This window comes from Mustela putorius, unplaced genomic scaffold, assembly GCF_011764305.1.
Source record: "Mustela putorius furo isolate JIRA1106 unplaced genomic scaffold, ASM1176430v1.1 tig00000874_pilon_pilon_pilon, whole genome shotgun sequence".
In the NCBI taxonomy this organism is placed as follows: Eukaryota; Metazoa; Chordata; class Mammalia; order Carnivora; family Mustelidae; genus Mustela; species Mustela putorius.
Genome location: NW_025421505.1, coordinates 6,741,375 through 6,767,696, shown reverse-complemented (window position 1 = coordinate 6,767,696; position 26,322 = coordinate 6,741,375). Strand labels below are relative to the sequence as shown.

The following is a 26,322-nucleotide window of genomic DNA, read 5'->3' as shown; positions in this document are numbered from 1 at the left end:
AAAAAAACAAAAACAAACAAAAAAAACTTCTAGAATTATTAAAAATTCCTCTAAAATTGGACTTAACCTTGAGATCTAACAAATGTCATTTGGTAAGTTATGGTAAATCACAAAATGGAATACCAAACAGCATTTCAAATACCATATTTTAAAAATATTTTATTTATTTATTTGACAGAGATCACAACTAGGCATAAAGGCAGGCAGAGAGAGAGAGAGGGGGAAGCGGGTTCCCGGCTGAGCAGAGAGCCCAATGCAGGGCTTGATCCCAGGACCCTGAGATCATGACCTGAGCAGAAGGCAGAAGCTTAACCCACTGAGCCACCCAGGCACCCCTCAAATACCATTTTTTTTTTAAGATTTTATTTTTTTATCAGAGAGAGAGGGCGAGAGAGCAAGCACAGGCAGATAGAATGGCAGGCAGAGGCAGAGGGAGAAGCAGGCTCCCTGCCGAGCAAGGAGCCTGATGCGGGACTCGATCCTAGGACGCTGGGATCATGACCTGAGCCGAAGGCAGCAGCTTAACCAACTGAGCCACCCAGGCGTCCCTCAAATACCATTCTTTTTTTTTTTTTTTTAAGATTTTATTTATTTATTTGACAGACAGAGATCACAAGTAGGCAGAGAGGCAGGCAGAGAAAGAGGAGGAAGCAGGCTCTCCACTGAGCAGAGAGCCCAACGCGGGGCTCGATCCCAGGGCCTGAGATCATGACCTGAGCCAAAGGCAGAGGCTCAACCCACTGAGCCACCCAGGTGCCCCCCTCAAATACCATTCTTAAAGAACATTTAATGATAAAAAGAAAAGTCAGGTTAAGAAATGGTATAAATAGGGGCGCCTGGGTGGCTCAGTGGATTAAAGCCTCTGCTTTCCGCTCGGGTCATGATCCCAGGGTCCTGGGATCTAGCCCCACATTGGGCTCTCTGCTCAGCAGGGAGCCTGCTTCCTCCTCTCTCTCTGCCTGCCTCTCTGCCTACTTGTGATTTCTGTCTGTCAAATAAATAAATAAAATCTTAAAAAAAAAAAAAAAGAAATGGTATAAATAGAGACACCTGGGTGGCTCAGTTGGTTAAGCAGCTGCTTTCAGCTCAGGTCATGATCCTAGCGTCCTGCGATCGAGTCCTGCTTCAGGCTCTTTGCTTAGCAGGAAGCCTGCTTCTCCCTCTGCCTCTGCCTGCCACTCTTGTCTGCCTGTGCTCACTCTCTCTGACAAATAAATAAATAAAATCTTAAAAAAAAAAAAAAGAAATGGTATAAATAGTAGCATTCCAATTTTCTAAAATTGTTACATCTGGAAAATAGAATGAAAATTCAGTAATATAAATAACAACAGTAGTTCCCATGGCTGATAGTACCACTAATGATTTTAATGTTTTCTATTATACATTTATGCATTTTCCACACTTTATCAGACATGTATTATTGATTGGAAAATGTTAATGAATGCTGGGAGAGAAAATGCTGTAAACTATTTTATATAATTTCTGGCAACTTTCTTTATAAGGTGATATCATTTATTACAGTGGGTCTCAAGTCTAGCTGCCCCTTAGAAACACTTGGAGGAGCACCCGGGGGGCTCAGTCAGCTAAGAGTCTGCATTTGGCTCAGGTCATGATCCTAAGGTCCCTTGGTTGGAGCCCGGCATCAGGCTCCCTGCTCAGCAGAGAGCCTGCTTCTCTTTCTCCCTCTGCCCCTCCCCACTGCTCGTGCTCTCTCTCAAATAAATAAAATCTTTATAAAAATAATGGGAACTAATCAAGGAATGTAATGAAAAGAAGTCTCTGTAAACAAGATATGCCATAAGACTGAAAGAAATGAGCCTAGAAGAAAGAGATAATATGAGGAAAAGAAGAGAAAAATCAGAGATAGAGGAGGAAGTATAAGGTAACGTAAGGATCTGGGGCAGCTGGGTGGTTCAGTTAGCCAAGCATCTTCCTTCAGCTCAGGCCATGATCCTGGGATGGAGCCCTCAATTCAGGCTCCCTGCTCCGTGGGGAGCCTGCTTCTCCCTCTGCTGCTCCCGCAGCTTGTCTGGTTTTTTTTTCTTTCTCAAATAAATAAGAAAAATCTTTATTTTTTAAAAAGATTTTATTTATTTATTTATTTGTCAGAGAGAGAGAGAGTGCGAGTGCACAAGCAGGCCGAGGCAGAGGGAGAAGCAGGCTCCCTGCCAAGCAAGGAGCCCAATGTGGGACTCGGACCCAGGACCCTGGGATCACGACCTGAGCCTAACGCAGCAGCTTAACTGACTGAGCCACCCAGTTGTCCCTAAATAAGTAAAATCTTTAAAAAAAAATAGTAAAGGATCAAAATTTTTCTTTGGGTCGGAGGTAGGGGGAGATTTTTACTTTTCATTTCTTTCTACAGTTTATAAATAGAGAAACCCTAAAGCTTGCCTAAAGACCCATTAGTATGACTTTCCCGGGTCTGAATACTGCTTCCTATTATCTACAGCACTGACTTCAGAAATGTTCTTGGTTTAAGCTCAGCCTGGGAGGGCTGAGGGCAATGGCTGAGAAGTTTGTTCTGGCCAAACTGTAGGTTTATTCAACCTAGTAATCATACTGTTCATTCTGAAACTGATTTATATGTAGTGCTCTACCAGCCTCTTTTATATTAGGCTAGGTTTGAAAGGCAACAGTTGATTTCGAAGGATTGATGCATCTTTAGTTGTGAGCTTCCACAATTACATACCCTAAGGGGTGAGGATTTGGATTCATCTCTTTCTATCTCTATCTCAGAGGATGACCTTGTGGCGTTTTCTGTGTTTACATCCTTCCTACATATTTTAGATAATAAACCTGGGGTAATTTACTCAAGAGGTGTCTGGTTTTTAGATGAAGAAGTAACCACTGACGTTGGTCAAAATGGTGGTCAGAGTCCTCCAGAGATTAAAAGAGCTTTAAGATTACCATCACTGTGCTGTTTACTTTTGTAAGGTCAAAACAAAAGACAAAATAAAATACAAAAGCAAAGCTTTCTATAAAAAAATTATGGACTGAAAGGAATGGTCTGTCATGTATGTGGAGTCCCACCCATCCAAAACCCACTAAGTATTTGTGCAATGTTGTTTGTAGGGAACAAAGCACACCAGGAGTTCAGAATTCCTCCACACCTAGTTTACCATCACTGTGAAGCAGTTACAGGAACTTTGGAATATATTTACAGAAATCAAGAAAATAGAATGCTTTTCCCAGAATTCTCGCTACTGTACCCAGAAACCACAGCTAAGGTCAAAACTGGTAACATAAAATTGGAAAATTGCAACTCCTACCTGCGCAGGTTTCTCTCCTTGTTAAATTACAGTATGCTTATGGGAAGGGACCCCATTTCATACTTGTCTTACATTACTCACAAAGCAGAGAATAGGGACCGCTGAAGGCAAGGCAATGTTTGACAACACAGGTATTTTTTTTTTTTTTTTTTTTTTTAAAGATTTATTTATTTGACAGAGAGAAATCACAAGTAGACAGAGAGGCAGCCAGAGAGAGAGAGGGAGAGGGAAGCAGGCTCCCTGCTGAGCAGAGAGCCCAATGTGGGACTCGATCCCAGGACCCTGAGATCATGACCTGAGCCGAAGGCAGCGGCTTAATCCACTGAGCCACCCAGGCGCCCCGACAACACAGGTATTAACAACGAAATTAGGAAGCCAGAAGTATGTGCAATGGTTATCACGGGCTTTGGTAACAAACGTATCTGTGTTCTAATTCCTAGTGGGTACTTTGTAGGTATGAGACCTTGGTTAACTAATTTTCCTTTTCCTTAGGATATATATATATATTTAATGATATTATTTATATTTAATATATATATTTTATATTTGATATATATATTTAATGATTTTATTTGAGGGAGAATGAGCAAGAGAACGTGAGAACACGAGTGGAGGGAGGGGCAGAGGGAGAGGGAGAAGTAGACTTCCCAATGAGCAGGGAGTCCGGGGGTGGGGGGCTCAATTCTATGGCCCTGGGATCCTTACTTGAGCTGACGGCAGACGCTTAAGCGACTAGGCCACCCAAATGCCCTTCCTTTAGGAGAATTTTTTTTTTTTAAAGATTTTATTTATTTATCAGAGAGTGAGGGGGGGAGAGAGTGAGCACAGGCAGACAGAATGGCAGGCAGAGGCAGAGGGAGAAGCAGGCTCCCTGCTGAGCAAGGAGCCCGATGTGGGACTCGATCCCAGGACGATGGGATCATGACCTGAGCCGAAGGCAGCTGCTTAACCAACTGAGCCACCCAGGCGTCCCACCTTTAGGAGAATTTTTAAATCCATTCAAGTACTAAGTATATTTCAGGTACACAGGGGATGGACTGCAAACGAAGGAGGCAGCATTCTTGTCCAAGAAAAGGTCTTTCAACAGTCCAGAAGACGGAAATTTGAAAAACCGTGGAAGATCTTATCTGTAAAATAAAAATCATATCTGCTTCCCGGCAGCTTCAATGAGATAAAGCGATTGCTTAGTTCAGTGGCTAGCATAATTAACCATAAGTACTAGAGACAGCTTGGCAAAGCAAAGCCGACTGAAGTTTGGGTTTCACTTCCTTACACGTGGGCGTCTTCTCTTACAGTGGGGGCTCCTCGGGCTTTTCCACTTCAGGGCCTAACAAGTGTCTACCTGTATGCGTGAGGGACGAGCCCTGGCCTCGGAGAACGCGAAGCCTAGAGCAAACACCATCCTCCAGGCTGCAGCTTGAAGGATGCCGCTTCTCGACCCGGCTACTCATTTTGCCTCTGGGAATCAGGGCGCCAGCGCCCGCCTTCCGCGGTCAGGCCGGAGCTCCCATTGGCTAGTCTCCTTAGGAAACACATGCCTTTTCCCGCCTCCTCTCGCAGCTAGCCCAATGCACGCTTCTCCGTTCCACTCCTCCCCGCCCCCATAACTCCGCCTCCCTGATGCATTCGCGCCATTCGTGGATCTCCGCGGCCGTGATGGCGGCGGTGCGCGTGCGCGCTCGCTCCGGAGGCCCTCCTCCCTAGCGGAGTGAGCGGGCCGGTGCTGGAGCAGGCTGTGTTCCGCCCGGGTGAAAGGGCGGCGGCGGCGCTGGGCGGGGCAGAGTTCCACGGCCAGCGGCCGGGCTGTGGGGGGTCCTGAGAGCTTCTCAGGCGGGGCGGGGCCGGCCGAGCGGAGTCCGCGCGCGCCCGCACTAAGCTGCCGGCTCCGGCGGCTGCGCTGCTCGCCTGCCGCGACGTCGCGCCGGGGTCTCCAACCATGACCGAGCTGAGGCAGAGGGCGGCCCGCGAGCCGGACGCGGCGTCCGAGGACAAGGTAGCGGCGGCGTCGGTGTTGGCGCGGCCGGGCAGCGGCGCCCCCCGGAGGTCCGCGGGGCCGCGCGCAGAGGGGTCGTCTCGCTTTCTGACCCTTTTGTCGCGGCCGACGGCGGCCCCGGGCAGCACCGGGGTCTTTGGGTGGGGGGCTTGGCGGAGCGCGTGAAGGGGGAGGTAGGTCGGAACCCCGGCTCCGGGGACTGGTTGGGGATGGCATCTCCGGGGCGCAGGAAGGAGCGCGCGGGAGGTTGCGCGGGGCCACCTGCCTCGCAGCGTTGGTTGGGGTCCCGTTCTAGTCCCCCACCTCCGCGAGGCCTTCCTGGTGTGGAGACATCGGGACCACCGCAAAGCCTTCTTTGGTAGGAGACTCATCTGAGCCGGTCTAAGGCTTTCTGCTTCCCTTTACAATGTTATTTGGGCGAGGAGGCAGCTATCAGGACAAGGCCATGGGATTTGCCTCTTAGATTTCATTTCTTTCTTGAAAGTGAGATCTATTGGCTTTAAATTAAGCCGAGAGGTCTCTTGACTCACGTCGTCCGCAGGTCTTGGAAGGTATACTCCCTGCGTAGGTTTCCTGCTTCAAATGTGGGCATTGATGGGGTAGAGCAGGAGGGTAAAAAAGAGGCCATCTTGGCGGGGACGCAGCTGGTTGGGGGGTGAGGGATGAGGGGAGTAGACAGAGACCTTTCACAGAAGTCAAAGATTTGTGTGGGGGAGTTGAGGAAGGTGAGAGTGGTTGGTTCTGTGGACGTTGAATGACAGCGTAAGGGTTGAGACTTGGTAATAGTTCGAGCTTCAGGAGCATTGTATTTGGTGGCAGTGATGTGGGGAATGGACCGACGGAGCCTGGGTCAGAATGGAAGACCCTAATTAACTTGGGGGTTGCCAGTGGGTGTCCTGCACATGTTCTCTTTGGTTCACATGCTATTTTAAAGACCAGAAGGTTTCTCCTAACAGTGTGAATTTCAGGCCTATGTGAATAATTGGGAGATCTGCCATCATAGTCTGACCTGGTTAACATGGGGCTGGATCTGAGGAACAGCTGTTGCCACCAATCCCTGTTGTCCTACACCAGGACTACCCCAGACCTACAGCACCCACTTATGTATGTAGCTTGCAGATTTTGATAACTAGAGGAAAGGGACGTTGGGGAAAACACCAGGAAGGAAGAAAGCACAAACTTTGGGGATAGGGTGTCAACAGAGCAGTTATACTAGGATGCATGTTTGGGGTGAAAGATAATAGGGTGTTGAACAAACTTTTTGTTACTGCTGTTGACAGTAGATCATTCAAGGGGCACTCTTCATATTAATTTTTAGAATACATTTTGGAGAAAATTAAGGGTTTCAGCCCAAGTTTAGGGGTCAGTTTCAGAGAAACGGTACTTTGAAATCTCTTATCTTCCCATTAAATATTCTGGTTGGGCCTGAAAGAACTCTTCCCTATCCTGCATATATTGGTTGAGGAATCTTTAGATGTTTAGAGGTTGGGTAACTCTATTTAAGATTTAATGTTAATGGGACTTTGTGGCCTAAAAGCTATGAAGACAGGGAGACAAAAGAAGGTAAAATAGCCAGGGGGCTATAAAAAAGCCATTTGTAATAGACATACTTACTGGTGAAAACACTCCCCTCCATGGATTGTGAGGTGAAAGTTTTTACCTTTCCCACTCCTTGGATCCATCTCCCAGATAAAAAGTTGCAGTTGAGTCTTAATAATTTTCTCATTCCATGTTTTAGGTAGGGAGAACGTGAGGAGCTGTCCAGCTAAAGGTACCTTAAATTTTTACAACTGCCCTTGAACTGCTTGTACAATGACAGAATGCCTGGGGTTGTGAGCTCCACTAAGTGCTTGTTCCCTAAAACACAGCAGCTATGCATTCAGTTAAAAACCTGATTGATGTAGTCCATTAGCCCAGAACAAGGTACTCAGCTCCTCCCCTGCCCTGTTATTCAGTATTTCTGAACTACCGAGTATGGTATTTTTAATAATAAAGATACATTTTAAGAACTGTGAAATGCTTTATGTACCTTTGATGAATGTATAGAATCTTTAAAAATACTCTATTTCATAGTTTGAAAAACCAATTTCCACGATTCTGGCTTTGCTGATATTCTTATGTTAAAACTTAAGAAAATTAGAATAAAACAAGACTGTTTCTTTAAAGAAATGAATTGTGAAATGAGAATTTTCTTATTTCATAGTAGAAGAATTCAGAAAATAATACCAGGTCAGTTCATTAAAAGAACTGGAACAAATTTGAAAGAGTCTTTAAAATGTTCCATTTGCTTAATGGTCGTGGCAAAATTGTTTTGTAAATAAGCAGGCAACCATTAGTTTCAAAATAATGTGGAGAATGTGTTTATTAGAAGTCAGAGGTATTTTGTTATATTTAGCATCCTAGAATGGAATTCTCAAAGCCAACTGCTAATAAAGGAAATGTTTTCCTCTGAGAACCGTGCTTATAATTTTAAAGTCCCAAAGCACAGTATTGTTGCCAAATTTAAGAAACTTGGAATTTAAGCTTTGAGAATGATCCTCTTTCCGCCCAACCGTGTTTTTCCAATGGAGGTTAGGAAAGAAAAGGATGAAACATGGGCCAAAAGATTGGCATCTTAAAATTTATGTTTGGGTTCGCATTACAGGAGACTTTGTTTTAGAGGTTATAGTGAAGGCTCTGCTGTATTTAGGTGCTGGGGTGCTACTTAAATTAGAGGTTTACTTGTTTCAAGGCTTCCTTTGTAGATGGATGAAGGCAGCATGGGGAGGAAATAGTGACATCATTTAGAAAGGGGAGTTTAAAGTTTAAATGAAGACACTCGTTAGGGGCAGGGACGGTGCCACTTACCAACTGTGTAACTTTGAGCAAGGCACTTATAAAAGCCTCTTTGTCCATCCCTAAAATGGAGGTGATAAAGTAGCATGTGTTTCAGAGGATATTCCTATGGATTAAATGAATATGTGTGTTTCAGAGGTAGGGCAGGAATTGTCACATTGTGATTGTCTATTAGCTAAGGTTGTTTCTGGCTGAAATATAGTGTTATAGAAAAAAATAATATTCACCTTCCACTCTTGTTAGATGATTAAAACATCAAGTTATGAGTGTTTGGAGTAGTTTTTCGCTATTCATCACTTTTTAAGGAAGGTGTTATAGACAGGGCTTGGCCTTCTATGACCTGTGTTTTCAATTCATTTTCTTGCTGAATTTTTCAATGCTCAGAATTAGTTTAGTTATAGAAGCAGCATTGCTGTATGCAGTTATCTTCCCTTCCCTTCACTAGCTATAATGTGTTTGAGGACAATTGTGACTAATTAAAAGTGTTTTTGTGATTTTAAGAATGAATTACTGAAATAATGAAATCTTATTTTAAAAGCTGTGAAACTACAGATGTAGGAGAAATGCTCTATTTCAACTTCTTTTTTATTGAGAAATACTTCAGGTATTGAAAAATCAGTAAACCTTGACCATGGTTCTTTTTAAAATTCTAAAAATTTTATTTATTTATTTATTTAAAAAAAGATTTTATTTATTTATTTGACAGACAAATCACAAGCAGGCAGAGAGGCAGGCAGAGAGAGAGGAAGTGAAGCAGGCTCCCTGCTGAGTAGAGAGCCCGTTATGGGACTGGATCCCAGGACCCTGGGATCATGACCTGAGCCTAAGGCAGAGGCTTTAACCCACTGAGCCACCCAGGTGCCCTAGTTTATTTATTTTTAAGAGAACACGTGTACAAGCTCCCACTGAGCAGGGTGCCTGATGCAGGACTAGATCCCAGGACATTGGGATCATGACCTGAGCCAAAGGCAGATGCTTAACCGACTGAGCCACCCAGATGCCCTTGACTATGGTTCTTTTTTTTTTTCTTTAAAGATTTTATTTATTTATTTGACACAGAGAGAGAGATCACAAGTAGGCAGAGAGGCAGGCAGAGAGAGAGGGAGCCTGCTGAACAGAGAGAGCCTGATGTGGAGCTCAATCCCAGATCATGACCTGAGCCGAAGGCAGAGGCTTAACCCACTGAGCCACCCAGGTGCCCCAATGACTGTGGTTCTTAAACAGGAAGAGAAGGTACAAGATTTGTCACATAACCCACCATTAAAAATTTTTTTTTTAAAGATTTTATTTATTTATTTGACAGAGAGAGAGAGATCACAAGTAGGCAGAGTCAGGCAGAGAGAGAGGGGGGAGCAGGCTCCCCGCCGAGCAGAGAACCTGACACAGGGCTCAACCCCAGGACCCTGAGATCATGACCTGAGCTGAAGGCAGCGGCTTAATCCACTGGGTCACCCAGGCGCTCCTTAAATTTCTTATTTATGTTGATCCAAGTGTGTAAGTTTAAAAACTCAATTAGCTCCCATTTTGTGACTACTTAAAATTCTTTTTAATTAGTTTTTTTTTTTAAGCTAATTTTGGGGGTGCCTGGCTGGCTCAGTTGGTAGAGCATGCAACTCTTGATCTCAGGATTCCAAGTTTGAACCCCACGTTGGGTGTAGAGATTACTTAAAAATAAAATCTTTTTTAAAAAAGCTGATTTTGTTTGTTTTGTGTTTGGACACATTTGTGATATTTCATTAGAAAAATTTATATCTTTTTTTTTTAAGATTTTATTTATTTATTTGACAGATCACAAGTTGGCAGAGAGGCAGGCAGAGAGAGAGAGGAGGAAGCAGGCTCCCCGCTGAGCAGAGAGCCCGAAGTGGGGCTCGATCCCAGGAGCCTGGGATCATGACCTGAGCCAAAGGCAGAGGCTTTAACCCACTGAGCCACCCAGGAGCCCCAGAAGAATTTGTATCTTATTAAAATGTTAAATTGTTCTCATTGGTTATTAGAACTAGAAAGATCTTAGAGGTCATTATTTGATAGAAGAGGATACCATATCCCAGAGAGTTTACTTGCTCAAGGTCACACAGCTTGTTAGTGGCAGAAGGGGTCATATGAAGGTTTTCTTCATTCTTATGAAGCTTTTCTTATTTCTCTTTCTTTCATTATGTTGCATAATGCTGCCTGCAAGGGTATAGAATTAATTTACAGACTTTATTTTCTTTTAAAGATTTTATTTATTTATTTGACAGACAGAGATCCCAAGTAGGCAGAGAGGGGGGGAAAGCAGGCTCCCTACTGAGCAGAGAGCCTGATGTGGGGCTCCATCCCAGGAGCCTGGGATCATGACCTGAGCTGAAGGCAGAGGCTTAACCCACTGAGCCACCCAGGTGCCCCTAATTTACAGACTTTATTTTTTTTTAATTTTAATTTTAATTTTTTTTTAAAGATTTTATTTATTTATTTGACAGAGAGAAACCACAAGTAGACGGAAAGGCAGGCAGAGAGAGAGAGGGAAGCAGGCCCCCGCTGAGCAGAGAGCCCGATGGCGGGGCTCGATCCCAGGACTCTGAGATCATGACCTGAGCCAAAGGCAGTGGCTTAACCCACTGAGCCACCCAGGTGCCCCTAATTTACAGACTTTAAAAGCATGCCCAAAGAGCTTCTATTTTTCTTATGTGGCTATAAAAATCAGAAAAATAGCAAAATAGCTAGTATCAGTAGCAAAATGAGTCTTTCAAAGTATATGTGTGTGTATATTTTCATATATATATCAGTAATGTGGAGATCCTGAGGGGAAAAAATGGGCAGAAAAAGTTGATTAGGCCCAGTTTTCCCAGTTCCTGGTGGTTTATATATTTTGAAGTCCATCCCTGGGAGCAGCCGCTCGGATATCTTTGGAAGAAACTCCTGGTGTGGGGTGGGCTCCTCATACTGAGCTGCACATGAGGCTGCTTTCTGGATGATGACTTTTAGTATCAGAACTGTTTGTTCCAGCAATAATCAGTCACTCAGTATTACACACACCTTCTCCTCAGAACATTCACTGAATCCTGTGTCTGCTGTATTCAGTCTCTGTTAGCTCTGAGGGTGGGCTGGTGTCTGTTCATGAAGAAAATGTTCAGGATTTTTTTTTTTATACCACTTTTGGCTCCAAATCTCCAAATATTTCATTCTTTCTCCATTGATCTCAAGAAATACAACTGCACAAAAAATGAATCTTGTAACTAATTTCCCAGTTGCAAAAGGATGCAAATAATCATCCTTTAAACTGAAAGAATGTGAGCGTCCATACAGTACCCCCCCCCATCTGCAGGTGATATGTTCCCAGACCCCAGAGGATGCCTGCAACTGCAGATAGTACCGAATCCTATATCTACTGTGTTTTTTCCTAGACTTAAATACCTACGATAAAGCTTAATTTGCACATTAGCACAGTGAGAGATGAACAATATTGAAATAGAATAATTACAACCATATACTCTAATAAAAGTTATGTGAATGTGTTCTCTCTCTCAAAATGTTGTTCTGTACTCGCCCTTCCTGTAATGATGTGAAATGATAAAATGCCCATGTGATGAGATGAAGTGTGGTCAGTGACTTAGGCATAGTAACTTAGAGGTTGGCTACTGTTGACCTCCTGACAGTACCTCAGGAGGATCACCTGCTTCCAGGCCCTGGCCGACTCCTGGTAACAGCCCTGGGAGAGCAAAACTGCAGACATGGGGGGCTACTGTGTTTCTGGTTTGCACGCTCTTCCCTCTGCTCTAGGAACCATGCAGGTGGACTGTATTGAACTCATTTGCGTTTTCACTAGGCTTGCAGAGTACCTGTCCTGCACACGGCTTCATGTTCCCCATGCTGTGACAGCCTCCCTGACTCTCCTGACCCGTGCTGGAGGCTGCTCGGCATGAGAAAGCACAACCTTTCATGTGCTGTACTGCCTCTGGTTTGTGAAGAAGACGTAGAGACCCTGACTCTTGATTAGTATTTTTCCAGGGCCATCTTGGAAAAATACAAATTTGCTCCCGGGCTTTGGGCAGAGCTCTTGCCTTCCAAGCCTTGTGCATGGTGGTGCAGTGCCAGTGATGGTAGTCTGGATCCGTTAGGCAGCTCCCCGCCAGTCCCCGGTCTTTGTTCTCACGCCATTTGCCCCAACAGTGGGGGTGGCAATAAGGCCCACTAAGTTGAGTGACCTTTTTAAGGAAGTTAAACTTCATTGTGTCCTTTTGACTGGGCAGTGCATGGTTCCAAATTAGAGAGGTGCAAAGGGTACACTGTGAATTGCACCTTCTCTCTTCCCCAGAGTGCCGCAGAGGCAGCGTTTTGAGCCAAGTTTCATTGCTCGTGAGTGCCCACTGTTGGTGCAGGATGCAATATCTCCTTCCAAAGTCAGATGTCCTTTTGTTACTTTTTGTCAGCAAGTCCTTTGTATTAGGGTCACCGCAGGGCCAGCCTGGGGCTTCTCCATGAAGACTCTGCTGAAAGATCTGGTGAGACTTGGGATTTACTGACAATACTCTCTGCTCCTGGGTCCCTAATGTTGAGAGGATTTCTGTCATTGACCCCAGATTCCTCAGCAGGTGATTCTCAGAGCCTTCACCCCACAATCTGTTTCCTGCTGGTCCTGGTGGTTTCAGTGACATCCAGAACATTCCTTGGTGCATATCCCTCAATCAGCGACTATCTCAAATCTGACTTCCTTTTTTCTAGACATTGACCCTCTTTCTGTCTCCTCTGCAGGTAGAATCAGATTTCTAAGTTGCTGTAGGTTAAGTCCATTGGTTCCTGTGTCTTCTGCTCTCTCACCCCATCCAGGTTCTAACCAGGGGTTAACCTGGATTCCTTACCTGTTGCTCTAGTATATTACTTCTAATTCTAGTCCATCTATCCTTTCTATCCTCTGACAGCTCTGAAACCATCCTATAATTAGAGGGGAAAAAAGGAGTCCTGGCTGTCGAAGACTATAAAGTCTTCTCTCTTACCCAGTCCCTCCACTTGCTTGGTGCCCTGTGATATCAGTCTAGGCTCTTGCTGTTTCCACTTCCTGAATTGTGCTTTTTCTCTGTCACCCCTCTCCCTACCTCTACCTATTTAAATCTTATTTTCTCAAAATCTGTTTTAGCTCTTCTCTGTCTCATTACTTCATCAGCATATATTGTAGAAATCACAGAGATGTGTACATATGAGTATGAAACCCATCTGCAGTCCCATAATGCAGGGAGACAACTATTGTTCAAATGCATGTGGTTGCACACGGTCATAATAGCAGTTACCATGTCTGATCTGATAGCTTGCCTCTTTATGCTGCCAGAAGCATTTTACCACACCGTTAAGGTTCGTTAAGTTCTTCATAAGCATTATTTCAAACTTTTTCTTACCGTGAAAGAAACGATGAAAATAAATGATATTCATTGTAGAAGCACCAAAAAAGAAAATAAGTCACCTCAAACCTGCCATTGAGAGAGAACCATTGTTGTTGACATTTTGGTGCATAGCCTTTCTTTGTATTGAATACTACTGTTTTATAACTCATTTTTTAACTTAAGAATATGCCCCGAACATTGTTCAAGTCTATAAACATTTAACCAGCATCGTTTTTAATGTCTATATGTCATTTCATTGTGTGTCTGTACTTGAACTTATTGAACCAATCAGGCTTTTAAGTTGTTTAATTTTTTTGCTATTATAAGCAAGCTGCAGGAAGTACCCTTGTTGAAATAAAACAAAACACAAAAAGCCCTTTATGCACATGCATATCCTTAGATAAGTACTATGTTTAGAACTGCTGATTTAAAAAGGGATGTACATTGTCTAAGCTTTTGATACAATTAATATATTTCCTTCCTGCAGTAAATTTGTAGCCACCCTAACTGTATGAGAGTGTCTATCTTTGTGGTCTCTCCTTCCCCACAAAGACATACTGAGTATTCGCATGTTTCCTGTTCTTAGAAGAGGCATTAGAGCCTAGTAGTTACAAGCCCAGAGTTCTTCTTGGATTGCTTGGTTTATAACCTGAGTTCCCCCCAATAATTTGCTTCCGTTTTCTCCTCTGAATAATGGGGCTTAGAATGAGGTTGTTCTGAGGCACTATCATGCTTTTCCCATAGGAACTATACCTTAGAGTAACAAAATAGTTGATTATTTTACTAGAACAAATGGAAAAAGAGTGATAGAATATTAATATATTCAACTCCCCACTGAATTGATAAACAAGACCATAACCATCAATGCTGCTACCATCAGACAACCAGATATTGGGTATCTCCTGATGGAAGTACAAATCAGAGGAGGAATCTTGTCCAAAAATCATACCAGAGCCTAATCAATACTTTAGTTCTAAGGGCTAGTTTACAGGAAATTCAAGGGACAGAACACATTGAAAAACACCATTGGACAAATGACCTGGTTACTTTAGAAAATACATGGCAAGGAGATATTGTGCCCCATTTTAAGAGAAGGGGGGAGCAATAGATATGATAAGCCTATGCATTAAAATAATAAGGCATATTAATTACTTCTGGACCTTATTTGGGTCCTGATTCAACCAAATTGCTATGAAGAAGAAAAATATGTGAAAATTTTGGGTAAATTTGAATATTGGAGGTTTAATATAAATGAATTGTTAATTTTTATAGGTGTGATAATGGTATAGTGATATTTAAAAGCCCCTAATTAGAAAAAATAAACACCAATTATAAAAGAAATGGTAAATAGAGCTACATTAAAATTAAGAACTAAATGAAAAGGAAGTCTAGAGATGGAAAGGAGGTCTAGAGATGAAAAGGAAGTCTACAAATGAGAAGATAAAAAATACATTTGACATTAGACTCATATCCAGAATCTATGTAAAGAAGTCCTACAAAATGAATATATAAAAAAGACAACTCAATTAAATGGGGCTCTTCATGGGGTGCCTGGGTAGCTCTGTTGTTAAGCATATGCCTTCAGCTCAGGTCATGATCCCAGCGTCCTGGGATCGAGTCCACATCGGGCTCCTTGCTCCACGGGGAGCCTGCTTCTCCCTCTGACTCTGCCTTCCACTCTGTCTGCCTGTGCTCGCTCTCGCTCGCTCTCTCTCTGACAAATAAATAAATAAAATCTTAAAAAAATATATATACGAAAGTGTGACCAACATCATTAGTTGTTAGGGAAGTGCAAATTAACAACATTTTAAAAAATTTTTTTAAAAGATTTTTATTTATTTATTTATTTGAAAGAGAGACAGTAAGAGAGAGCATGAGTGAGGAGAAGGTCAGAGGGAGAAGCAGACTTCCCATGGAGCTGGGAGCCCGATGTGGGACTCGATCCCAGGACTCTGGGATCATGATCTGAGCCGAAGGCAGTCGTCCAACCAACTGAGCCACCCAGGTGTCCTGGGAAGTGCAAATTAAAACAGCAATGAGATTCTACTGCACACCCATCAGCATGGCTAAGATTAAGAGGACTGAAGATACTAAGGGATGACAAGTATGTGGAGTTCATGTACTGTTTGTGGGAGTATAAATTGGTAAAACCACTCTGGAAAACTGTTTGGCAAATATTTACTGACACCTATGTATAGGGGCATCTGGGTGTCTCAGTCGGTTGGGTGTCCAACTCTTGGTTTTGGTTCAGGTCATGATTTCAGGGTTGTGAGATCGAGCCCCATGTTGGCCTGGGTTCCGTGCTAAGCTTGGAGTCTGCTTGAGATTCTTTCCCTCTCCATCTGCTCTCCCCCACCTGACTCATGTGTATGCTTTCTCTCTCAAATAAGTAAAATCTTAAAAAAAATAAAACCCATGTATACACAAATCCTATGAACATTCACAGGTGATTACTTGATAGAAATTTGTACATAATGTTCATAATGTTCACTAAAAGACAAGTTCTAGAATATTGAAAGCAGTGTTCTCTGCAGTAGCCCCAACGTGCGAACAACCCAAATTGTGAATAATGCTGCTGTGAACATGGGTGTACAAATATGTGTTGGGATCTCTGCTTTCAGTTCTTTTGGACATAGACCCCAAAATGGAATTGCTGGGTTATGTGGTAATTCTTTGTTTAATTTCTTGAGGAAATGCCACACTGTTTTCCTGTATTTTGGGAATTTCTGTTTTAATATCTAATAATGGCAGTTATTGATTGATATAAATCACATAGGCAACTACTGAGGTCCTCAGTAATTATGAGTGTAGAGAGGGAGGTGCCTGAGTGGCTCAGTCAGTTAGGTGTCTGCCTTCCACTCAGGTCATGATCCCAGGGTCCTGCAGCCAGATTCCGTCCTGCAGCCAGCTCCCTGCTGGAAGAGGAGTCTGCTTCTTCTTCCTCTACTTGCTGCTCCACCTGCTTGTGCATGCACTCTCTCTGTCAAATAAATAAATAAAATCTTGAAAAAAAAGGCAAGAACTGCAGCTTTAATGAACTATATTACTCACCAAGGAAGAGAAGGGTTGAAGCAGTCTTTGCTCATGGATGTGGATGAGGTGGGTGATACTCTCCCTTGCAGTGTCTCAGTTTGGAGGACACCTTATATGGTCGCACTAATAATGGGATCCATTATCGGGTGGATCGGCAGACTGGGTGTTGTTTGGGGTTGTAGTAGAGCTTCCTAAACTGGCAAGCTTTCATCTTCTTGTAGACCATGCTTTAGGATGAAGAAACTACAGAGTATAGCTTTATTTCACCCTGGTTGCTACACTAAAAATTTCTTTATATGGTACTATAAGACATCAGGTCATTTTCTTTCTTTTTTTTTTTTTTTTCCCTAAAAGAAAGCCTCTTATTGTTTATTCACAAAGCATATGTTGTCAGTGTGACCACTCTCAAAATACCAGTAATCTGAAGACCATACATTCCTTTTGAATTTTGATTAATGTTTTGAAATCTATTAATTCTGACCTCCTGCTACTGTTATTTGGAATGTAACTAAAATTTCCCAATGTACTGTTTTGTTAAAAGTCTAAAATGCGGGTGCCTGTGTGGGTCAGTCAGTTAAGTGTCTCACTCTTGATTTTGGCTCAGATTGTAATCTGAGTCTGTAGTCTGCTTGAGATTCTGCCTCTCCCTCTCCCCTGCCTTCCCCCCACCCTGTGCTCTTTTTCACTCTCTTTCTCCCTAAAAATAAAGAAGTCTGTAAAAAAAAAATGTCAAATGGTAAAGATTTTACTTATTTATTTGACAGAGAGACAGCGAGAGAGGGAACACAAGCAGGGGGAGTGGGAGAGGGAGAAGCCGACTTCCCACTGAGCAGGGAGCTGTATGCAGGGCTCCATCCCAAGACCCTGGGATCATGACCTGAGCTGAAGGCAGATGCTTAATGACTGAGCCACCCAGGCACTCTTCAGATGGGTTTTTGAGACACAAATATTTGTTTCTTAATAAATGCTGACTGAAAACATCACGTTGAGGGTCATGTGCACTGTATGAAGTTTGCATATTAACAATCTCTATGTGTCTTCTCAGGAAAATACTAACGGGCGGGGGGGGGCTGTTGCAGGGTGTACTGGCTTGAGTCAGTCTTTTCTTCTGGTCTGCAGGACACAACTGCTTCCTCCCAAGGCAGGCGGCACCGAGCCCATCCAGTTGCTAGTCCTTGTATGCAGCCTAGAGTCTGTATCGCAGTTTGATGTCCAGTAGTCTCATTGGGTCTGGTTACCATGCACTAAAGGTTATCTTCCATCCCTCTCCCCTTCAAGGACAGTTGTGGAAGAGGGTCTGGATGAACGGGGCAGGATAACCCAAATAAGTAAAATCTTATTTTACTTGTCCAAATTCTTTCCATTTGGATAAGGAGAGAATGAGCAGCAATGTCTGGGCTCACCTCTCTCCTGACTGGGACTTTGTCTGAGACCTCTGTGTGCTTAGATGGGGCCTGTTGCTTGATAGGCTTCATTTTAGGTTGAACGGATGGGGAGCCACACCTCCTAAATCTCATCTATCATCCCATATGTCAGATCTCAGTCCGGAACTCCTCCAGGGTAGCAGAGGGCTGCTACTTTCTCAGCCTTTTTTTTTTTTTTTTTAAAGATTTTATTTATTTATTTGACAGAGAGAGATTACAAGTAGACAGAGAGGCAGGCAGAGAGAGAGAGAGAGAGGCAAGCAGGCTCCCTGCTGAGCAGAGAGCCTGATGCGGGACTCGATCCCAGGACGCTGAGATCATGACCTGAGCCGAAGACAGCGGCTTAACCCACTGAGCCACCCAGGCGCCCTTTCTCAGCCTTTTTGAAGTATATCTTTTTCAGCCTTTCTGAAGTATATCCTCTTGGCTATGCTTTGTTTTATATCCTCCATCTTAGTTCTTCAATCTACACTATTATCCAGAAATTTCTCGAAATCTCATATATGTGGTTGGTCCCTGTCCCTTACTATTTCTGCCTAAAAGGACATGGTTTTATTCCTTACTATGCTTATTGACATTCATTTAAGTGGGATATTGAGGTCAAAAGGCATGCGCCCTGTCTGCTTTCATCAACAGGAAGTTCAGTTTTGAGAGACCGAGCTCATCTTACATTAGAAGCAGTCACTTGCAACACTTTTGTTGTTCCGTGTTTGGGGTGAAGGATAAACTGGTTCCTCTTGATTGATAGCACCTGTGAATTCTGGGCTTCTGCTGTTGACATTAAGAAGGGCAAGAGCTGACAACTGATCATGGAAAGTGCCTGTGTTTGACTGGAGTTGACTGATGGAGGAGAGGATGCTGGGTAGGAGATCAGGGAAGAGTCAGAAGAGGGTGGTGTAGGTCCTGGCCGCGCTCCTACCTGAAGGGCCTAACAAAGATGCCGTGGTTAGATTCTTAGTGTGATGGGGCACTTCTCTTCGGAATGAATCAGTTACTGATACATTCAGTCTTCAAAATAATAATAGTCTTCTAAATAAGAGGTTATTGGTGGAAAAATAATCAGTTGAGAAGTGGCTCAGAGGGATTGACCAGCCAGCATGCATTCTGATTCCCTTGAGCTAGTTTTTCCAGGGGCTTCCCTCTGAAGGCATAAATCATAAATCCTCTGTATTCCCCTCAACTGTCGGTGTGTAGTGTCCCACCCTACTTTTTGAGTAGGAGGGGCGTTAGTAGAAGCCCGAAGACCTCCTTCACTGGCTACTTTAAGTAGAATCTCCTACTGCAGTCCGGTCTGTTCTGTGTTAGAGGTGACGTCTATCACCCCCTATAGATTTGGGAGAACAAGGGCCACATGGGCTTTGTTTTCTCACAGGGATGCCAGCCAGACTCTCAGTTTTCTCTTGAACAGCTGCCATTTCTATCTTCTGTCTGCTCCACAGAATTCTCTGTACAGAGAATTTTTAATTTTCACATAGTGGTCTGTTGAAAACATACTACATTGAGCACTTCTGACCAAGAACCATTTCTTCCAGAGATATCAGCCTTTCCTAGAGGCTTATCAGACAAGTGATATCTTAACATTCTAGAGGGTCCTGCTTGAATCCTAGGAGCTGTGGTTAGATCCTCTTTCCTAGATCTCAGGAAGAATTATCTGCATTACGAGGTTTGGTGTTCTAACACACAATTCTTAACATTTCTCATTGGTCTTAAAATATCCAGTATACGAGCTCCCTGTCTTCTGTGCATTGGGAGCAGCTCTCCTGCCACAGCCCCTCATTCCCTGGACACGTAGGTCTGTGCGAAGTTCATCTCTGCCCCCTTCTTGGTCAGGGGCACTTCTCAGCCCTTGAACGGATTAATGTCTACAGCAGTGCTAAAAGCACCGGAAACACTGACGGATAAGAGCCTCAGCAGCTTGGCAGCCCTGTGTCCCCTGACTTCACTTATTCCCAGTCGCAGCTGAATCAGAGCCATTTCAAGGGACATTGGCCCAGCTGCCAAGTGCATGGGGGCTGGGGCTGCAGTGGTAGGCGTGGCTGGCTCTGGGGCTGGAACTGGGACTGTGTTTGGGAATTTCATCATTGGTCATGTCAGGAACCTGTCTCTGAAGCAACAGCTCTTCCCCTGTGCCATTCTGGGCTTTGCCCTCTCGGAGGGCATGGGGCTCTTTGGCCTGATGGTGGCCTTTCTCATCCTCTTCACTATGTGAAGGACCTGTGCCTCCATCTTTTTCCTGTTTCTCCTCTACCCTGTATGTTCCTTTTCTTACGCCTCCCCAGGCAGCCAGAGGAAAGTGGTTAGCTCAGAGTTTGACAGAGGGAAGGCAAATAAATCCTGTATTAATAAGATAAAAGAAAATCCAAAGTATAAGAATGAGCCATTATTTGAAGTTGGAAAACCAAAGACTTTTAGTGTCCAAGGGATCAAAGGGGGGTGGAAAACCAAGATGAGCTGAGATTTTTCAGGGCCCCTTTTTTTTTCCAGGGAAATTTTCCACGAAAAAATTTTTCCTGGAAATTTCCTGAAGATTTTCATCTTCGTTCATCACAAATGTCTCTTAGCTTTGATGAGTTTAGATAGATAGTGTGGTTGGGGAAGCTGACCTCAGGGGCTGGTTGTTTTGGTTGCTTTGCAGAATCTCCTGTTGCCTCCCTCCATGTGGGACTGGGGCTTGCTCATCATTCTGACCTATTTAGCATGGCTTGGGGGCAAGGACAGAGGAAGTGCCTGTGGGGTGGTGACATCTGAGCTGAAGGAGCAGGAATGTGTCTGGAAAGATGGACCAAGAATAAGTCAGGGGTCCCAGTGGAAAGGCCTGAGGGCCAGGCCAGAAAGTTTTAGGGTGAAGCCAGCACAGAGGAGTTGAGAAGCTTAGATATATCCATTGGCACTTTTTCAAAGTATAGAAACAATACTTGTTTGGTGGAAAATGTGGGGCTGATTGGAAAATATTTAAAAATTTAAATTACCTTTAATTTTACTACTTAGAATATAACTGCTGATAACATTTTTATTGTGCCCTGCTTATCTTTTTTTCTATGGCTGCTTGGTGTTTTTCCCTATCTTTGTTAAGTAGATCATATAAGTTGCTGCTGCTGCTGCTTCTTCTTCTTCTTCTTTTTTTTTTTGTTAAAGATTGTATTTATTTGAGAGAAAGATAGAGCGAGAACACACATGAGCAAGGGTAGAAGCAGGGGGGAGGGAGAAGCCTACTCCCCGCTGAGCAGGGAGCCCAACATGGGGTTCCATCCCAGGACCCTGGGATCAAGACCCGAGTCAAAAGCAGATGCTTAACCATCTGAGCCACACAGGCGCCCCAGTTGTTTCTTCTTATAAGGACATGATGAACATCCTCATGTAAATGAAGTATTTCTATAGATATTCACTTTGGGTATATTTCTTGCCAAGGAATGACTAGATCAGAGGAGATGTGAACCATTTAAAGGTTCTTAATACATATTTCCAAACTGCCTTTCAGAAAGGTGGTACTAATTTACATTTGTGTGAGTACTGTATGAGTTTATGGGTTTTCTCCAAGCCTGGTCCAACATGAATGTTGTTTTGATCTGTTCAGTCTGATGTAAGAAAATGGCTTCTATGGCCGTTTTATTTTTTATGACACGGATTACTAGTGAGGTTAAATAAGTGTACAGGTTATTGTATTTGGCAAATTGTCTCTTGCTGATTTTTTTTTCATGTGGACGTGGATACATCTCATTGATTTGTAAGAGTTTTGTTTTGTTTTGTTTCTCATAGTTAAGGAAGCTGAAAGATCTGATTTTTCACAGACATGTTGCAGTGATCCCTGCAGGTGTGTGAGGGCCAGGGGGCGCTGTTGAGCAGGGCTGTGATGTGATTACAATTCCCAGTCATAAGGTCATGGTCATACCATGACCAGCTGGTGACTTGTATATGCATCCAGAGGCAGGCTTCCTGGATGATCAGAAGTATTGGCTCTTGTTTTACAGGGATGAGCAAAAAGGCCTGAACTTCAAGTCAGAATTTGAACCCAGGTAGGCTGAACCTGAGTTCCATGCTCTTTGCTTTAGCCATTCTGTTTTCCTGACCTCTTGGTCTCCCTAGTCATTTCCTTCCATGGGTTGGTCAAAGAGCCTGTAACAGAGGAAGACCTGTGAGCATCTCACGGTTAGTCAACAGGGCAGCGGGGCGGTGGGGGGGCGGGGAGCACTTGCCTTACTCTGCACCTGTCTTGGAGAGAGGAGGTGGGTGGCCCTCCCACAGAGGAGGTGGCCCCAGAGTTCTTTGGGGCCTGCATGCTGGAAGCAGGGACATCTTAGCATGGGCCCTGGAGCCCTCACCAACGTGAGGCCTGTGTGGCCTGGAGCCCTTACATTCTTATGTTCGCTTCAGCCCCAGCTTCTCGTGGAACCCTCTCTGCTCCTGTACTCCATTTCTTCATCATCCTTCCTTTTCCAGTCTTCTGTGGGACTTGACTATTCAAATTCTGGTTAGGTGCTTTCTCATCAGCAAATAAAGTCTCTGGGGTTGGGCTCCTGGTCTTGGAGTTCTATATCTCCCACAAGATTCATTAAAGGATGTGTGTCGATTGGTCATGATGATTTCTGGGAGGGAGGCAAAACCGACTGTCCCTGGGACAAGAAAGCGGGAAAGCACAACCCTCCTGCCGACTTGGTCAGAAGCTCTTGGTTACTGTCACACTTGGCTTGTCCCTAGCACATATGGTTGTCAGACGGTGGAGTAGTGCTAAGTCAGCTGTGAAGATTAGCAACCGGTTGGGCAGTGAGAACCAGGCTTCTGGTTTCAGGAGGAATTTGTTGAGTGTAGTGATTAGTGTTGGAGAGCAAAAAGAAAATATTGGCATGTCAGTATTTATTTCTAGTACTGAAGTACCACATTATGTTAGCATGATGTTTACCCCTTTCAGAATTAGCCTGACTCCTGGCACCATATTTTATTTTTTGCTAGTTGTGATCCACTGAACTGATTTTTAAGACCCAGTAGGTTTCAATCCACAGCTCAAAAAACACCAATACCCCTGAGATAGGAATTGTTTCTGTCTTACGGATGAAAAACCTGAGGCTCAGAGGTGACATGATCTCTTCTAAGATCACACAGCTAGTACTGCTTTCCCCCTTTCCCCATTCTTCTTGGGGTACTCTTCTTTTTGAGATAGACTTGCTTCTTTGGAAAGTCAGTTGCAGCCCTTTTTTTTTTTGGTTTGTTTTTGTCTAGTTTTGTCTAGTTCACCACTCCCTCTTACTTGTGTTTGCAAGATTGATGTTCATTATTAATGAATGTAGCGTTAGTGAATTCTAGGATTACAGTTCTTAAGTACTGAGAATGTATTTGTGACGATGAGTAGTATACATTTGCTCATTATTTTGGAAGTTGTGTGATTTGGAGCCTTTCATGGTATTCATCCTCTGCATCCCCCTAATAGAATGAAACTCTACAGGTGCATAGTTGGCATGCAGGTGTGAAGGTGAATTGGACTAGGTATAGACAGTTCCCCACTGTCACCAGCTGCAAAGCATGATGACTCACATTTCTTTCTCTGTGTGTAGATACCTGTAGATAGATTTCTTCTCACCTGATGTCTCCTCAGGCCTCAGAATACCTGCCTACGGAGGCTATGTGTCTTGTTGGTCCTGCTGATCTCAAGCCTTTCTGGTTGACAGCTTATTGCTCCAAGCCAGGACCTCTTGGAGTAAATGGCTCTGGAACATCAGGGACTGATGTTTAACTGTGCATTTCTAGAAGCCCTTGAGTGGGCACCGAGTCTGAGGACCCTCTCGGACAGTGAATTGCTCACTCGCTGTATCCATTATTAGGTCAGGCCTAGTTCTAAGAGCCTGGGCCATCTGCATTGTCCATCCTTGATAGAGTTATCTGGGAGAGAGGCAGCTTGGAAACACTCTGAAGACAGGTCTGCAGTGGCCTGAGAATGAGGGAGGATCTTCTGGAATTCACATTTGAGCACTGAAGCAACAGTCTATATTATTGGGGCAGATAGCATCTTCATTCATTAGTGCCTGAGTCCTGCCCAGGCAGAACAATTGAGATTTCAGGCACTGAAAACAAGATAGCAGGCCTGTAATGGAGTCCCTCATTCTGAGCCTTACATCACCAAATTGAGACTTAATTAGTTTCAGCTGTCCCAGAAATGGAATCTAATCAAAAGTTATCTGACAGCACTAGTTAGTAATCTGCCTGATAGACCCTTGTTATCCCCTGAAGGAAAATGACTTCAAAGTAGCCAGTCTGCTTTGGCTTAGCATGACTTCCTTATTCCTACTCACTTCTGTCTATAAAAGTCTTTCATTTTGTACAGCATCTCAGAGCTCCTTTCTGTCTGCTAAATGGGATGCTGCTGTATTCATGCAACATTGGATACGGCCAATAAAATCTTTATTTAAGATTTATTTAAATTTATTTATTTAAATTTTACTCCGCTTAATTTTTTTTTTTTAACAAAGAAAACCTAGGATGATGTCGTTAAATAAGTGTCCTCATTGCAGAGGTGCATAATAATCTTTTGATAGAAGATTTGCAACCCCGAACATTTATAAGAAATTTTTTTTTTTTAATTGATGAAGCAGGTACATTTTGGTTATCTAGAAATTTCACTGTGGATTAGTGGAGTTTTTCTTAATACTAGATGACTGAGGTGTTAGAGCTTATTCTATTCATCAAACCTCAACTTCTCAGCTGAGATGGAGTTGGGTGGGGACAACAGCCAGCCTGTCCACAGTGCGATGACTAGAGGGGCCGCTACAGTTGTGCTTGATACACAGATGGTGAGTAAGTTTTTTGGTTGATGCATCTGTCTGTCTTTGCATAGAGTGACAACCAGTTTGGCAGGGGCTTAGCTTCTGGAAGTCCAAGCTGAAGGAAGCAGGTATTTCCCTTTTGCAAGATTGCTGGACAGAAAAGCAGCCAGCAGCTGCTGGAGATTATTTTCTTATTCTACTACCCACCTTCATCCTGGAGGTTTGATGTCTCATCCTTAGAATGTTCTTGGGAATTTCTCATTCTTTCCACTTACGGAATTAGCAAATCTGTGTGAATGCCGTGAGCTGGTGCTGTTTTGTGCAGAGTGGCTGGCTATGTGAGAAATTATGCTTGCCATTTTAACCTACAGACTCAGAAGGGGAAAACTCCTTAGTTGTTCCTTAACCTGCCATCTTCTCTCTCTTCCTCCTTTTGTGAAGAAACCTGCATTGGGGACCTTGTATATATCAGTCAGTGTTGTAGGCAAAGGGGGATATAGCAGTGAATAACTGAAGTCCCTTCCACGTGGACTTTGTGTTCCAGTGGGGGAGTCAAATGTGTAATAATTTCAGGTGGTAGTGATGTTATGAAGAACAAAGCAGGTTTTTTGTTTGTTTGTTTGTTTTAATATGGGGGTAGCATTTTGAATTGTTTGAAGCCCTTCCACTAATGAATCTGATTGGCTCAAAGGACAGATGTGTTCTTAATCTTTCTGGAGCATTTTTCATTACTCAAGGGAAATATGCAGAGACTTCTACCTTTTTGTAGGGCAGGACTGAACCATTTAGGGCTCTGAAAGGTTTTACTCTGCCCACTTATTCATTATTCCTGGCAACATAAGTTACTGTTTGCAGGTAGAGCTCTTGACCACTCTGGGTTTTATGGGTGCCCCGGGGGATCTCCCTCACCAGCCTCCCTGGCCCCAGTCATTTTAACCTTTGGGAAAGGCTGAAAATGCAGCCCTTTTAGTCATTAGTTGGATTTGTATAGCTGTAGCTTTAGGGGTGGTCTTTCCCACACAAATGCTGGCACACCATTATTCTAGGCTTTGTGGATAAAACATTAATGACTTTGATTAAAATTTAGTGAATTTGGGGGCACCTGGGTGGCTCAGTCAGTTAAGTGTCAGAGTCTTGATTTCAGCTCTGGTTTTGACCTCAGGGTCATGAAATTGAGCCCCATCTGGTTGGTTCTGCACTGAGTGTGGAGCCTACTTAAGATTCTCTTTCCCGGGGCGCCTGGGTGGCTCAGTGGTTTAAGCCTCTGCCTTCAGCTCAGGCCATGATCTCAGGGTCCTGGGATCGAGCCCCACATCGGGCTCTCTGCTCAGCGGGGAGCCTGCTTCCCCCTCTCTCTGCCTGCCTTCTGCCTACTTGTGATCTTTCTCTGTCTATCAAATAAATAAATAAATAAAAATCTTAAAAAAAAAAAAAGATTCTCTTTCCCGCCTCTGCCCTTCCCCACTACTCCTGTGCGTGCTCGCCCTCTCTTTCTCTCTCAAAAAAACAAAAAAACAATGAGTTTTAAAAAGACAGTTATTTAGCTTTTACCAGATTCAAGGCAAGGAACATTCAAGATAAACAAAGATGAATAATGCAGTCCCTACTTTTGATGAGCTTGAAATCAAATCAGCTTACAGGAAGTTCTATCTGAATATAAAT

The 26,322-nt window shown here is 43.6% G+C and overlaps 1 protein-coding gene and 1 pseudogene across 1 annotated transcript in view; both read left to right on the top strand.

Moving 5' to 3' along the window:
• The first annotated feature begins 4,917 nt into the window (after positions 1–4,917).
• CDS2 (CDP-diacylglycerol synthase 2) overlaps positions 4,918–26,322 on the top strand; it is a 62,447-nt gene continuing 41,042 nt past the window's right edge. Inside the window, exon 1 of the mRNA XM_004751520.3 lies at positions 4,918–5,265. Coding sequence (XP_004751577.1) covers positions 5,209–5,265 — 57 coding nt within the window. The 5' untranslated portion in view covers positions 4,918–5,208. The remainder of the gene's footprint in view (positions 5,266–26,322) is intronic.
• On the top strand, positions 18,220–25,800 carry LOC123393566 (annotated as a pseudogene).